Source organism: Hibiscus syriacus, unplaced genomic scaffold (assembly GCF_006381635.1).
Source record: "Hibiscus syriacus cultivar Baekdansim isolate YM2019G1 unplaced genomic scaffold, ASM638163v2 tig00112523_pilon, whole genome shotgun sequence".
NCBI classification, from domain to species: domain Eukaryota; kingdom Viridiplantae; phylum Streptophyta; class Magnoliopsida; order Malvales; family Malvaceae; genus Hibiscus; species Hibiscus syriacus.
The window spans coordinates 19,605-32,655 of NW_024063355.1; the positions used below are offsets into that span (position 1 = coordinate 19,605).

A 13,051-nucleotide genomic window follows, 5' to 3' on the forward strand; every position below is an offset into this window, starting at 1 on the left:
CGATTCGATTTAAAATTTATATACTTTCTACTTAACTCAAACCCAATTTTAAAATCATATATCCTTCATTCGACTCGAATTTGATTCGTTCTTTTGTGATAAAATCCGAATACAACATGACTCCATTCAATCTGAAATATATATATTTATAAAAAATATTACTTTTCTTCAATTAAAAATAGGATTTTAATTAAAAAATATAGAGGGTTCTTATTACCGTTATCTCTAAATATACAAGGTAAATTACATATTTTTTTTGGATAATTCCATTTTCATTACCTAAGAATGCATGGAAATCCTGCTACAAAGAACAGTACACTACATAATCAACAAAATAACAATAATGAAACCAACAAGGGGAACAAAACAGAAGAACATTAGTTCATATACCCCACTTTTCACAGAGGGCAATATTCCTCGAATTAGACTTACAAATGGACCAATTGTTGAGGCGGATCTGAATAGTATCCCGGATATCATTGAGCACATCACCTACCAACCTGGCACGATCCCCAAATAATATGCTATTCCTCTCACACCATAAGGCATAGACGTGACCAGCAAGGGCGAGCTTCAGGATTCGCACAATAAGGGATTTACCCTTGAGGAGTTTAGTAGCCCATTCTAACTCCCTATCCCAAGTACTAACATTGCGCATAATACCACACAAAGAGAAAACATTCCCCCACAGTTCTTTCGCAAAACTGCATCAAAAAAATAGGTGACCTCGAGTCTCAGATTCAACATCACAAAGTAAACACTTGTCAGTATCGATATTCAGACCCATTCGCAGGAGTCTTGTCCGAGTAGGTAGCATGTCAAGGATGATCATCCACAAGATGGTACTTTGCTCTGGAATACGCCCAGGAAACCAAACCAAATTATGCCAAGATACCTTGGGGCCCTGAATTCGCAGCTCCTCCCAAATCCTCCTCGTGCTGAGACCATTTACTGCACCAGCAAGTATACGTGAAACCTCAAATCTCATTTTCAAAACTCTCTTAAAACACCAACTAACATTTTGAGGAATGCTCATATGCCAAAAATCAGAGTCTTTAATCATATACGAGCGAGTTCATGCCACCAAAGGGAGTAAATTAAATTACATATTTTCGGGTTGGGTTGGATCAAATTTTTTCATCCTAAACTCGAACTTGAACCACCCCGAACATAATCTCTTAAAAATCCGACCTGACTCAAACTCAATTAAAGAAAATCTGACTTGATAAGATCAGGTAGAAACCCATCAAATTCTGGTCCCGTGTCGATTCCTATTTATGAGTGGCTTCTGATGTGGTTGCTGGTTAGGTCAATGTGGTGAAACTTTTCGAAGTATTAGTTATTGCGTGTTTTTATGGGTCTAAATTCAAATAACTTTTCCTCCACTTTTACGTTGTTCTTATGACGATGTTCTGGTGAGATGATATATGCTTTTTAGTTCTTGTATTAAATCATTATTCCCTTGACTAGTTAAGATTATCAACATTAAGATGAATAAAATTCGATTCGATTTAACGTTAAAAATTCAACTCGTAATTTTCAGCCAATTATATTATGGTGGCATTGCTATGTCAAATAACGCTGTCTTTACGTGTCACATGTCTGAGACTTAACGACATGTACCAAATTAGTCAATGGAGTAAAAATGTATGTACCAAATTAGAATATAAAAGGATTTAAGTACCGAACTGGGAGAAAGTAATAAATAGATGGACTTGAGCTTAAAAAAGTTATGTTTGCTCCATTATAAAACGGCATCCGTTTCTGCAGTTCCGTTTAGTTTCAAAAAAATATTAATTTTTAATTCCTCGTAAGGAGATTTTTGTCTCTTTGTCCAAAAGATATTATTGACTTGGACAATAGTCAAAATATATTTCAAAGATAAAAAACAACCTTTAATAAATTTAATGGGACTATAACTTTTATTAATTAAAAAATATATAATAAAAAATTAGGCCTAATGTTTACCGAAAATATTCATTTTGACCCTTATTCTTTTTAAAAGTATTTTAACATAACCTTTCATTTAAAAACCCATCCATAAATGTAAACCCTTTGTTAACACTCTAAAATAAGAGTTTTTTAAAATAAAAAATGAAATATTGAGGATCAAAATACTTAGGAATGCAACGGGTCGAGTTAGGCCGTTGAAGGGTTCGTTTTGTTGATGCTTTTGTTATTTGTAGGGATTTATCGAGCAATTTGCTAAAGGGCGCTATACCTTCGTCTATAGGCCGTCTTACAAGACTGCGTTACCTGTAAGTTCACATCGAGTTATAGGTTGCCAAATGTAATTTGACTTGTTTAACTGAAAGAAAAGTGGTTTCTTAAGCTTTTGATGGTTCCTCTTTGATGCAGAAATTTGTCCACCAACTTTTTCTCCGGTGAAATCCCGGGTATCGGAGTACTCAACACTTTCGGGAACTAGTCGTGAGTACCCTTGTCATACTATGAACAACTTTTATTATATCTATGCTTTCTATTCATGTATTACTAACACCTATGCATGGGATTCAAAAGATGCATGAAACTGTGTAAGCATAAATCTGCTACCTCGTAAATATTAGCTTTTTCCGATTCTGAATCGTTCCTCCTTTATGTTTAGGTTTCTTGGTAATTTGGATCTATGCGGCCAACAAGTTCACAAGCCGTGTCGGACCTCACTGGGATTCCCGGCAGTCCTTCCTCATGCTGAAAGTGATGAAACAGAAGGCAAGCTTGTTGTTAAGTACTTAAGCTTCAATTTCTATATGTCTTAAAAGCTTTCATTGTGTAATAATATGGGGATTATCGTCTTTTATTTCCGCAGTCCAAACGAAGCGATCATCTTGTTATATCAAAGGTGTGCTGATTGGTGCAATGTCAACATTGGCCGTCATGTTTGTTGTTCTCCTTGCATTCCTCTGGATATGTCTACTATCAAAGAAGGAAAGGGATGCTAAGAAATATACAGAAGTCAAGAAACAAGTCCACCAAGATACGAGTAAGCTAAACTTCGGCTTTTCTCGAGAATGCCATATCGTTCTCAGCCTCTGCAGTCTGCCCTGAATCTGAACGACTAGCGCTTTTTTTTGTAGGTGCGAAACTTATCACTTTTCATGGGGATCTGCCGATCCATCATGCGAGATTATAGAAAAGCTAGAGTCCCTTGATGTTGTGGGGTCGGGGGATTTGGAACTGTATATCAAATGGTCGCCGATATGGAAACTTTAGAAGCAATTCTTGAAGTAGCAGCAAGGTGTACCAACGCAAGTCCAGACGAACGTCCAACAATGAACCAAGTAGTTCAGTTGCTCGAGCAGGAGGTCATGTCGCCATGCCCTAGCGACTTCTATGACTCTCACTCGGAGTACTGTTAAAACGGACATAGACGAAGCATCCAGCAACATGGCCGTTGCTCGAACTTTTCTCGGTTTTCTCGCGATTTTGTCTCACTCTATGGGGGCCTGTATATCACATTATCTAGCAAATTCAAGCGATGTGCATTGTGTCCTGGAGCTTCATTATCAACTTGAACGGTGTTTCTGTATTAGTTTTACTACATAGTATAACTGGATTCATCGGCTCATTCATCCCGGTTTAATATCGATTTTACCTATGAACTTTGGATGAACAAAAACATTTTAATACTAATCTTAAGATAACGATGATCAATGACGTACGACGATTGATCTACACCAACTACTAAAAGAGTTGACCCTGTACATGCTATCTTTATTTGTCTAGTGAAAGAATCAATCCAAGCATAAGTACAAACTGTGAAAAATAAAGATATATTACAAGAATAATTTAAAGCCGATGTGTATGTATATATTATATACATAAATACACACACATATATATATATATATAGACAATGTAGAAGTTTGTTAGATATATTATAAAGAATTGCGAGTGACCGGAACACGGATTATGTAATGTCGAAGAGCTCGGTGATCGCGTTGATGAGGTGCGCCAGTACTCAGTTGGCCCCGCACGGGATACGCGTTAACTGCGTTTCCCCAGGACCAGTGGCGACGCCTGCTCTTTGTAATGCTTTAGGAATAGGGGCGGAGGACGTCGAATCGTTGTTTTCGAGGTTCGTTTGTTTGAAAAACGATGTTGTTGTTTTTCTTGCTAGTGAGGAATCTCAGTTCATCACTGGCCATAATCTGGTTGTAGACGGTTTGTTTCAGGGTTCGGCCTGAAATTGAAAATATGTAATACTTAAATGGTCACAATAAAAATATATTAATAATTAAATAATTTGGATTGACTTAATTCAGATTTTAATTTTTGGGTAAATTATGTGTTTAGTACCTAAACATCAATTTTAGTCTGTTTTAGTGTCTAAACTTCATTTTTTTAAAACCATACCTAAAGTTTAGTTTAGTTTCATTTTAGTATCCGCAGTTAAAAATTTTAATTTTTTTCATTTTAGTGCCTGTTCAAAATTTAACGTTAAATTTTGAAAAAATTGAAAGTTAAGTGCTAAAACATACCAAAATTAATATTTTAGGTACTAAACGTGTTAAGTTTTTAATGGTGATGTACTAAAATGAAATGAAAACTAAGCATTAGGTATAATTTTGAAAAACATTAAAAATTCAAGTATTAAAACGAATCAAAATTGATAATTTAGGTACTAAATAAATAGTTTATCCCAAATTTATAAAATAAAATTCTTATTTTTATCAATATAGGGTAAATAAAAAGTAATATTTGTTTAAAGATAACTCTCGATCTCTTGACATTAAAAGCTCACATCTCCAGTATTCTCGTTATACAAACCAACCGGTCTTCGTGGTAAAAGAATTGTTGTTATTCTTTTAGGACTCGAGTTCGAACATTATTAATGTTAGGGGTATAAACGTTAATATTAATAAATTGAAATTTATTTTTGAATAAATAGTGTCTTACATTTATTTTAAATTAAAATAAAATTCAACAATCGAAACACGTTAGATCCAAATAAAATTACGAACACTACATCAAAAATGGTTTTTAGCGACGGATGTAGCGGCGTTTTTACTGTAAACGCCGGTAATTGTTTACATATAGCGGCGTTTTTGAACAAACGCCACAAAATACTATACTTTAGTGGTGTTTGTATAAAAACGCCGCTAAAGAATCGTAATGTAGTGGCGTTTTTATACAAACGCCGCTATAGACTCGTACTTTAGTGGCATTTTTATACAAACGCCGCTATAGACACGTACTTTTGTGGCGTTTTAATACCAAACGCCGCTATAGACACGTACTTTTGTGGCGTTTTAATACCAAACGCCGCAATTGTCATATAATCTAGTGGCGTTTACGTAAAAAACGTTGCTACTGAACACTACTTTAACATATCGAAACAAAACCCTAATTTCATAGATTCAGTCTGGGCTAGGGGTGTTCAAATCCAATCCAATCCAAAAAAATAACCGAAAACCGATCCAAAAAACCGATAACCGAAAAAAATCGAAACTGATTTAGTGTGTTTGGTTTTTTTTAAACAAACCGATCGGTTCGGTTTGGTTTCGGTTTGAAAATCTGGAACCGATCCAAACCGAACCAAACCGATAATTAACTATCTCCAACGACACCGTTTCACGTTCCTGGGCAAAAACTAAAACCTAGCCCCATTTCCCAATTTACTCCGCGTCTTCTCATCCTCCTCGAGCACACCCCAACCTCACTCACAAGTCACAACTCACAACCCCTTTCTCCAACGACACCCCTACCTGCTTACTGTTCTTATCTCGAAGGAAAATCTTGCAAGATACTATTTCTTTGCTTCTTACCCTAAAGCTTGCTCTGATTTTTGGAGTTTTATTTGTTTATTTGTTTTGAGATAAGCATGAAAAAACAAATGAAAACCATTTTTAATCGTTTTTATGCAAAAACCTGCACTATCATCTTCATAATTGAACGAATGTCAGCAGGAAATTTCCATATCCATGTTAGTATTTCATTCACTCATGGGATTTTGCTCTAAATTTATAAAATATGTTTTTCTTCATGCTCCTGCAATCTTTTTCCCCATCAGTTTGTGAGCGTACCTTTTAAGTATGATTGCATGAGCAGATTGGATTTCCCCATCAGTTTGTGTTCTTTGATTAATTTTTTACAGTAGTTTGGATATTGGGATACTGTTGAGAACGTTGATTCAGGGTGGCATTTAGTTACAAATCCGTTGATTCAGGATATTGGGTTTCCCCAAGCCTTTTGCTTCGAAACAAACTTCAGATTACAGGAAACTTGAATGAACTAAACAAAAGGTACAATAGATCCGGAGGCATTTAGTTACAAATCTGTTTATAGGATATTTCCCTTTCTAAATCAGCTAACATTCTTCATCGAATGTCTAACAAAACAAACAAAGATTAACATACAATACACCAAACCCGAAAAACATTGACACCCATATATAGATATTCGAAGTCACCCTAAACAGTTAAACAAAGCTAAAGGCTTTTATTTATGATCAGTGTATGGAATCTATGTTCTTACTGAGCTCCTCGAGCTTCTCCATCCTCAAATTTTCGCTCACTCACAAGCTCCATAAACTTTGTTTAAAGTTATGCATTAAAGGATAGTTTTCGGTTTTTAACTTGCCGATTTATAATCTGTTCTTCTTACATCGCGGTTGGGTGGTTTAATGTGCTCAAAGGTGTAGGTATAGTTGACCTGATGAATCAGCCTTTGCAATCTTTATGTTCGGATTTTAGTTGATTGGACTGTTTCCGATCTGTCTTATGTAGTTAGGTTTGCTACTGTGTTGGTTTTACCCTTTAAAGTTATGCATTAAAGGAGAGTTTTTGGATTGTAACTTACCTGTTTATAATTCGTTCTTACACCGTGGCCTGGTGGTTTAAGATTCGCAAAGGTGTTGAGGATTTTGCTACTGGTTCCTACTAATCACTGCATTTGCTTAGAAATTCTGATTGCTACTGGTTCCTACTTGATTGCACATGTATCAGTGTGTTCTATTTCATTAGTTAGCATTTGCCTTACATATATTATCATCACACTATTTCTGATTGGTTGACATTTATACTTATACCATTAGTACATAGAAGTACATTTAATCAACCCATTTTTTTATTTTTCAGTTCTGTTCTGTTGACTTGGTACAGTCAAGTAATTACATTTAATCAACCCTTGCAACATGGAAGAGATAGTCATTCATTCCCTTAAGAACACAAGTTAATGGTGCTTGCTAATTGATGTTTGCTGAAATTACTATGCATGTCACTTGTTTATTCGATCGATCTTAGTTTAGGATGTGAAATGTTGAAACTGTTTGACCCCCTTAGGCAGTGTTGTTGCTTTGAATTATTTTGAAAAATTAGAATCCAAAAACCGCACAAATCCAAACCGAATCAAACCGCACTTAATTGGATCGGATCGGATCGGATTTTTTTTAGAAACATCCAAACCGATCCAAACCGCAAACATTTATACTTTCGGATTGGATGAATTTTTAACCAAAAACCGATCCAAACCGACCGCGAACACCCCTAGTCTGGGCATCGAAATATATCTCCCCTCCCTTTTATCTCTTCGCATCCACTCTCATCCTTCGATCCTTCGACCTCCATTGTTCGATCCATATTCCCCTTACATTCAACCCAGATATCTCCATTCTTTTCATTCCCCTCTTTCATTTATGCCTTTTCGTTCTATCTTTTTCAATTTTTTTTTTATTTCAGTAATCCCTTTTAGGATTTTTTTGTGTGATTGATCATGTCAAAGGATCCTTATCTGTGTATGTTTAAAATTTATATCGAATATACATTGTTCAGTCGAAAGAATCGTGTTTTTCTTCTGCTCTTAGGGTTGTTTTGGTGATTTCTCGATTAAATTGGCTTATTCTAATGCTTGTTCTTGGTTCAAACTTCAAACATAAATGTTTTTCCGATTTTCTTTGTACGGGGCAACCTACTCCTTTTATTTGTTGCATGTGTCACATTAAAGTTTTGACCATTTCATTTTTGGACGTAGGAACTCGATGGCATAGTTATATGTGTTGTTGCAAGTTCTAATGTTATCAGCGATGACGATTTGCAAGCCTTTTTGCGTACATTCCGTCAAACTACAGAGTACACAAAGGACATTATTATATCTGTATTTCATGATCCTAAGCTGGAGCCCAACCTTCTAGTCATAACAGTTGTTATCTTGGGGTAAGAATTCTAACTTCTAAAAGTAAGATGGCAACCAATACATTATTAAATTTTTTCTTTATGATGACATTTTTTACATTCTTATGTAGAATATATTTTAGTTTTCATGGTTCCTGACTTCCTATTTTTGTTGTTTGTTGCAACATATTTTTTCAGTTCTCAATCACTCACATGTAGGTTATGAATGCAAGTTCTACTGGTTGTTTCCTTTTCTTCTTAGTCTCATCTAAATTATTGTAATTGCAGTAATCTTGAAGAACAAACTTCAACAAAAAGCGGCTTCTTCAATAGACTGGCACAGCGTTTCCCATTTGTTTTTAATCTATTAAGGAGAGATCATTCACTGTCAAATGATACTTTCAAATAAGATGTCAAGACGATGAATATGACAAATTCCAATGAAGTGGGAAACAAAGTAGCTTTAGAAGGCATATCTGGAGGTTATGATGATGACGCTAGTGAAATTGAGGATGTATCGAACAATAAATCCATGTATATCTACACTTTGAGGTTCAATTGTAACTCATTTGTACTTTAATGTCTTTTAAGGTTCTCTCTCCATAAAAAAAACTTTAATTTATTTTGTTGTTAAGTATTTTTCTTTATGTTTTTTGTCTTAATTAAAATGTATGGTTGTTGTTAATTAGATAAAGCTAGATATAAATTTAGGTGATGTATAGCAGAAATGAAATATGTAAAATCAATTAATATTAGCTAAAGAAAGGTAATTAGCGGCGTTTATATCCAAAAACGCCGCTATAGGTCTGACTTTTTGCGGCGTTTGTGTTCAAAAACGCCGTTATAGGTCTGACCTTTTGCAGCGTTTGTGTCCAAAAACGCCGCTATAGGTCTGACCTTTTGCGGCGTTTGTTCTAAAAACGCTAGTATAGGTCTGCTCTTTTGCGGCATTTGTATCAAAAAACGCCGCTATAGATCTGACCTTTTGCGGCGTTTTTTCTAGAAACGCCGCTATATATCATAACTTTTTGCGGCGTTTGTTCCAAAAACGCCGTAATAGATATTGACCTATTGCGGCATTTTTTATTCTCAAACGCCGCTAACTTTAGCGGCGTTGGTATTGCTGGCGCTTCTTGCGGCGTTTTTCCTATCGCCGCAAATACTTTTAGCGGCGCTTAAAAACGCCGCTATAAGACTAAAAAAACGCCGCTAAAACTCTGTTTTGCTGTAGTGGAATATGATAAGGTTTGGTTCTTCCCGACATGTGATTTGGTTTATTTGGTTCATAATGCACGACAGCTTTGCTAGAAATCATTTCATCGGTCTGTGCTTATCATCGTTGTCCACTTCCTAGTATCTAACTCTACAATGTCCAACAAGGTCGGAGGCAAAGTAGCCATAATCACCGGAGGAGCAAGCGGCATCGGAGAAGCTACCGTCCGTGGTTTTGTCATCCACGGTGCCCGTATGATCGTGATCGTAGAAATCCAGGAAGAGTCAGAACACAAACAAAAATTTCATGATAAGGAATACGATCAAATCATCGTGTTATTAACAATTTAACGACATGTGCTTACATCAAAGCCAAAAGAACAAAGTTTAGAACTAAATCGAAACGATTAAAACATCAATAGGAAAATTGATAAAAAGGCCTAGAGTTTGAAGCCATTTGAATTAATTTGCCCTTAAAGAAATCATAACACTGATTCAAACCGTACTGTGCACCATGTACTTGGTGTCTTCATTTGTCTAGTCAAAGATTCATACATAAAGTACAAGGGTAAATTGCACATTTCATCACTGAACTTTAGTCTCTCTCCTATTTTTCTCATTGAACTATAAAAGTTTTCAATTTCCTCACTGAACTTAATACATTAAGTTTTTTTGTCACTGAACTTTAATCTCTCTCCTATTTCGGTCACTCTGCCGGTAAATAATTAAAGACATTAAAACGATGTCATTTTAGAAAAAAATAAAAATTTCCCTAAAATGATGTCATTTTGCGTTTAAATAACAACTCATTTTAACGTCGTTAACTATTTAACGTATGAGTGACAAAAAAATCTAATGTATTAAATTTATTGAAGAAATTGAAAAGATTTAAAGTGAAGTGAGTGAAATATAAGAGAGAATAAAATTTTAGTTACCAAATTTGTAATTTACCACTAAAGTACAAATTGTGAGACAAAGACAACTTGGTTGACGAAAAGATAAATAATTTAAGGGTACATTATGTTTAGTACTTAAACCATTCATTTTAGTCTCTTTTAATATATGAATTTTTAGTTTTTGTTAATATCATGTTTAATTTTTGTTTTATTTTAGTACTCCGCCGTTAAAAACTTAACGGACAGGCTCGTCGACCACTGCGTTTATAGTCGTCGGTTGATGAAGCCCAAACTTTTCAGCCCGTACATTTTCGACCCCCTAAACGTGATCTTGCCCTTTGTTTCACCGAAAAATGTCTCAATCTCCCCAAATCGACGAATGACTCTTCAGCTTCTTCATCTTTCGATCTCCGTCATCAATCATATGATGGGGTTGAAATTGGACTGAATTGGTCGAATCGTCATTCTCCTGTGGTCCACCGTTCGGATTGGTCGCCCGTCCGTTAGGTTTTTAATGGATGGTACTAAAATGAAACAAAAATTTAACATTAGATATGATTTTGAGAAAAGTTGAAAATTTAACTACTAAAACGAATCAAAACTAATAATTTAATTATTAAACGCGTAATTTACCTATAATTTAAAGTCAAAACAATGAAAATAAATAAGCATTAAATTTACTTTCAGATGATGTATGTATATACGGACAAAGTAGAAATATGTGATATATATTATAAAGAATAAAAAGTCAGATTCATGAAAATAAAGAAGCATTTACGGTCACTTTCAGCTTGCAAATTGCAGCAGAAGATAAACTTGAGCCCTAAGTGATTGGATGCTTTATATACTCACCATTTTCACGCTTCATAAACACATAAAATGGCAGACCCCAAAGCCTACAACAAGAAGCTCCAAGGCAAAGTAGCCATTATCACCGGCGGTGCAAGCGGCATCGGCGCTGCCACCGTGCATCTCTTCGCCGATCACGGTGCAGGGGCCATTGTGATCGCGGACATCCAAGACGAGAAGGGCGAGGAACTCGCCGCATCGATCGGGGACCGTTGTGCATGTACCTATGTCCATTGCGATGTAACAAAGGAGCAAGACGTCGAATCCCTCGTTCAGTCCACGATCCGACTCCACGGTCGCCTAGATATCATGTTCTGCAACGCGGGAATTCTGAGCCGATCGATGCAGACGATACTCGAATTTGACTTACCGTCCTACGAGAAGCTCTTCGCTATCAATGTAGGTGGGGTTGCTGCCAGCATCAAGTATGCAGGGCAGGCCATGGTGAAGGCCAGTAGCAGAGGAAGCATCATATGCACGGCTAGTATAGCTGCTGGACTCGCGAGTGACCGGAATACAGATTACGTAATGTCGAAGAGCTCGGTGATTGCGTTGATGAGGTGCGCCAGTACTCAGTTGGCCCCGAACGGGATACGCGTTAACTGCGTTTCACCGGGACCGGTGGCGACGCCTGCTCTTTGTGAAAATCTCGGAATGGGGGCGGACGACATAGAATCGATGTTTTCAAGGATGTTTCGCTTGAAAAACGATGGAGTGTTGAAGGTGAAGCATGTGGCCGATGCTGTTGTCTTCCTTGCTAGCGAGGAATCTCAGTTTATCACTGGCCATAATTTGGTTATAGACGGCCTGTTTCAGGGTTCGTCCTGAAACTGAAAAATGAAATAGTTAAATGGTCACAATAAAAATATATTAATAATTAAATAATTTGGAGTGTAATTTAAATTTGGTATAACTTCATATATCGTTCTAATAAATATAATATATTTACAAAGGCACTTTCAAAAAATATATATAAGCATTAATTTAATTTTAAAGTTTTGAATAGTATATATATACATATTTAAGCATTAATTTAATTTTAAAGTTTTGAATAATATATATATATATATATTAAGCATTAATTTAATTTTTAAGTTTTAAATAGTAAGATATGATTACAAAATAACATATATTTGTAATATTTCTTAATAATTGATAACTCGCATACACTGTTTAAATGTGAGACTTTAAGCGAGAATAACACTTTTTTTAACTATTAAGACTACAAAAAGAATATTATTTTAACCTAAATGTTAAGGTAAATGCTTAATTGTAGAATGAACTAATTAAAGTTAAATTACACATTTAGTATCTAAACTATCAATTTTGATAAATTTTAGTACCTAAACTTTTAATTTTTTTAAATAATACCTAGAGTTCATTTTTTGAAAAAAAATCAAAACTTAATATTAAATTTCGAACATAGGTACTAAAATGATACAAAAACTAAACTTTAAGTATAGTTTTGAAAAAAATTAAAAGTTTAGGTACTAAAATGGACAAAACTGATAGTTTAGATATTAAATGTACCCAATTGTTAATCTAGTGTAGTGGTTAAGCTTTGTTGTGGGAACTCCGTTACTCTGTCGTCACATCGGAAAAGAGGCGGAGGAGACGGAGAAGCTCTTCGGGCCGTACACTAGCTTGAAAGGGGCGGTGCTGGAAACGATGCACGTTGCAGACGCGGTGGTGTTTCTGGCCTCTCAGGATTCTGAGCTTGTTACCGGCCATGACTTGGTGGTTGACGGTGATTTTCTTCTCGAATAGACTGTAGATGTTTGATTATTTACCTCCGTAACCGGAGTCCCAGCTGGAATAATGGTAACCACAGTTTGTGGTGGTGACCGGTGATGGCCAAATAAAGCTACGGTGGAATTATTGTACTTGTTACTAGGTAGCTAGCTAGCCACCGTATGTACAATGTGTTGGTTTTTGGCAAATATCCCACATTGGTTTTGTATAAGGAGGAGGGAAAATTCTTTT

At 35.7% G+C, this 13,051-nt stretch overlaps 2 protein-coding genes across 2 annotated transcripts; one reads left to right on the top strand and one right to left on the bottom strand.

Annotated features, from left to right (window-relative positions):
• Positions 1 to 382: 382 nt before the first annotated feature.
• On the bottom strand, positions 383 to 988 carry LOC120181295. The gene is made up of 2 exons (XM_039186459.1): positions 762 to 988; positions 383 to 704 (listed from the first exon to the last, which is right to left on the bottom strand). Exons 1-2 carry the CDS (start codon positions 986 to 988, stop codon positions 383 to 385), a joined length of 549 nt encoding a protein of 182 aa, XP_039042390.1.
• A 10,110-nt stretch (positions 989 to 11,098) lies between these two features.
• LOC120181344 ((-)-isopiperitenol/(-)-carveol dehydrogenase, mitochondrial-like) lies at positions 11,099 to 11,950 on the top strand. Its single transcript, XM_039186505.1, has one exon. The coding sequence runs from the start codon at positions 11,099 to 11,101 to the stop codon at positions 11,894 to 11,896; it is 798 nt and encodes a 265-aa protein (XP_039042436.1). The 3' UTR covers positions 11,897 to 11,950.
• Positions 11,951 to 13,051: the final 1,101 nt, after the last annotated feature.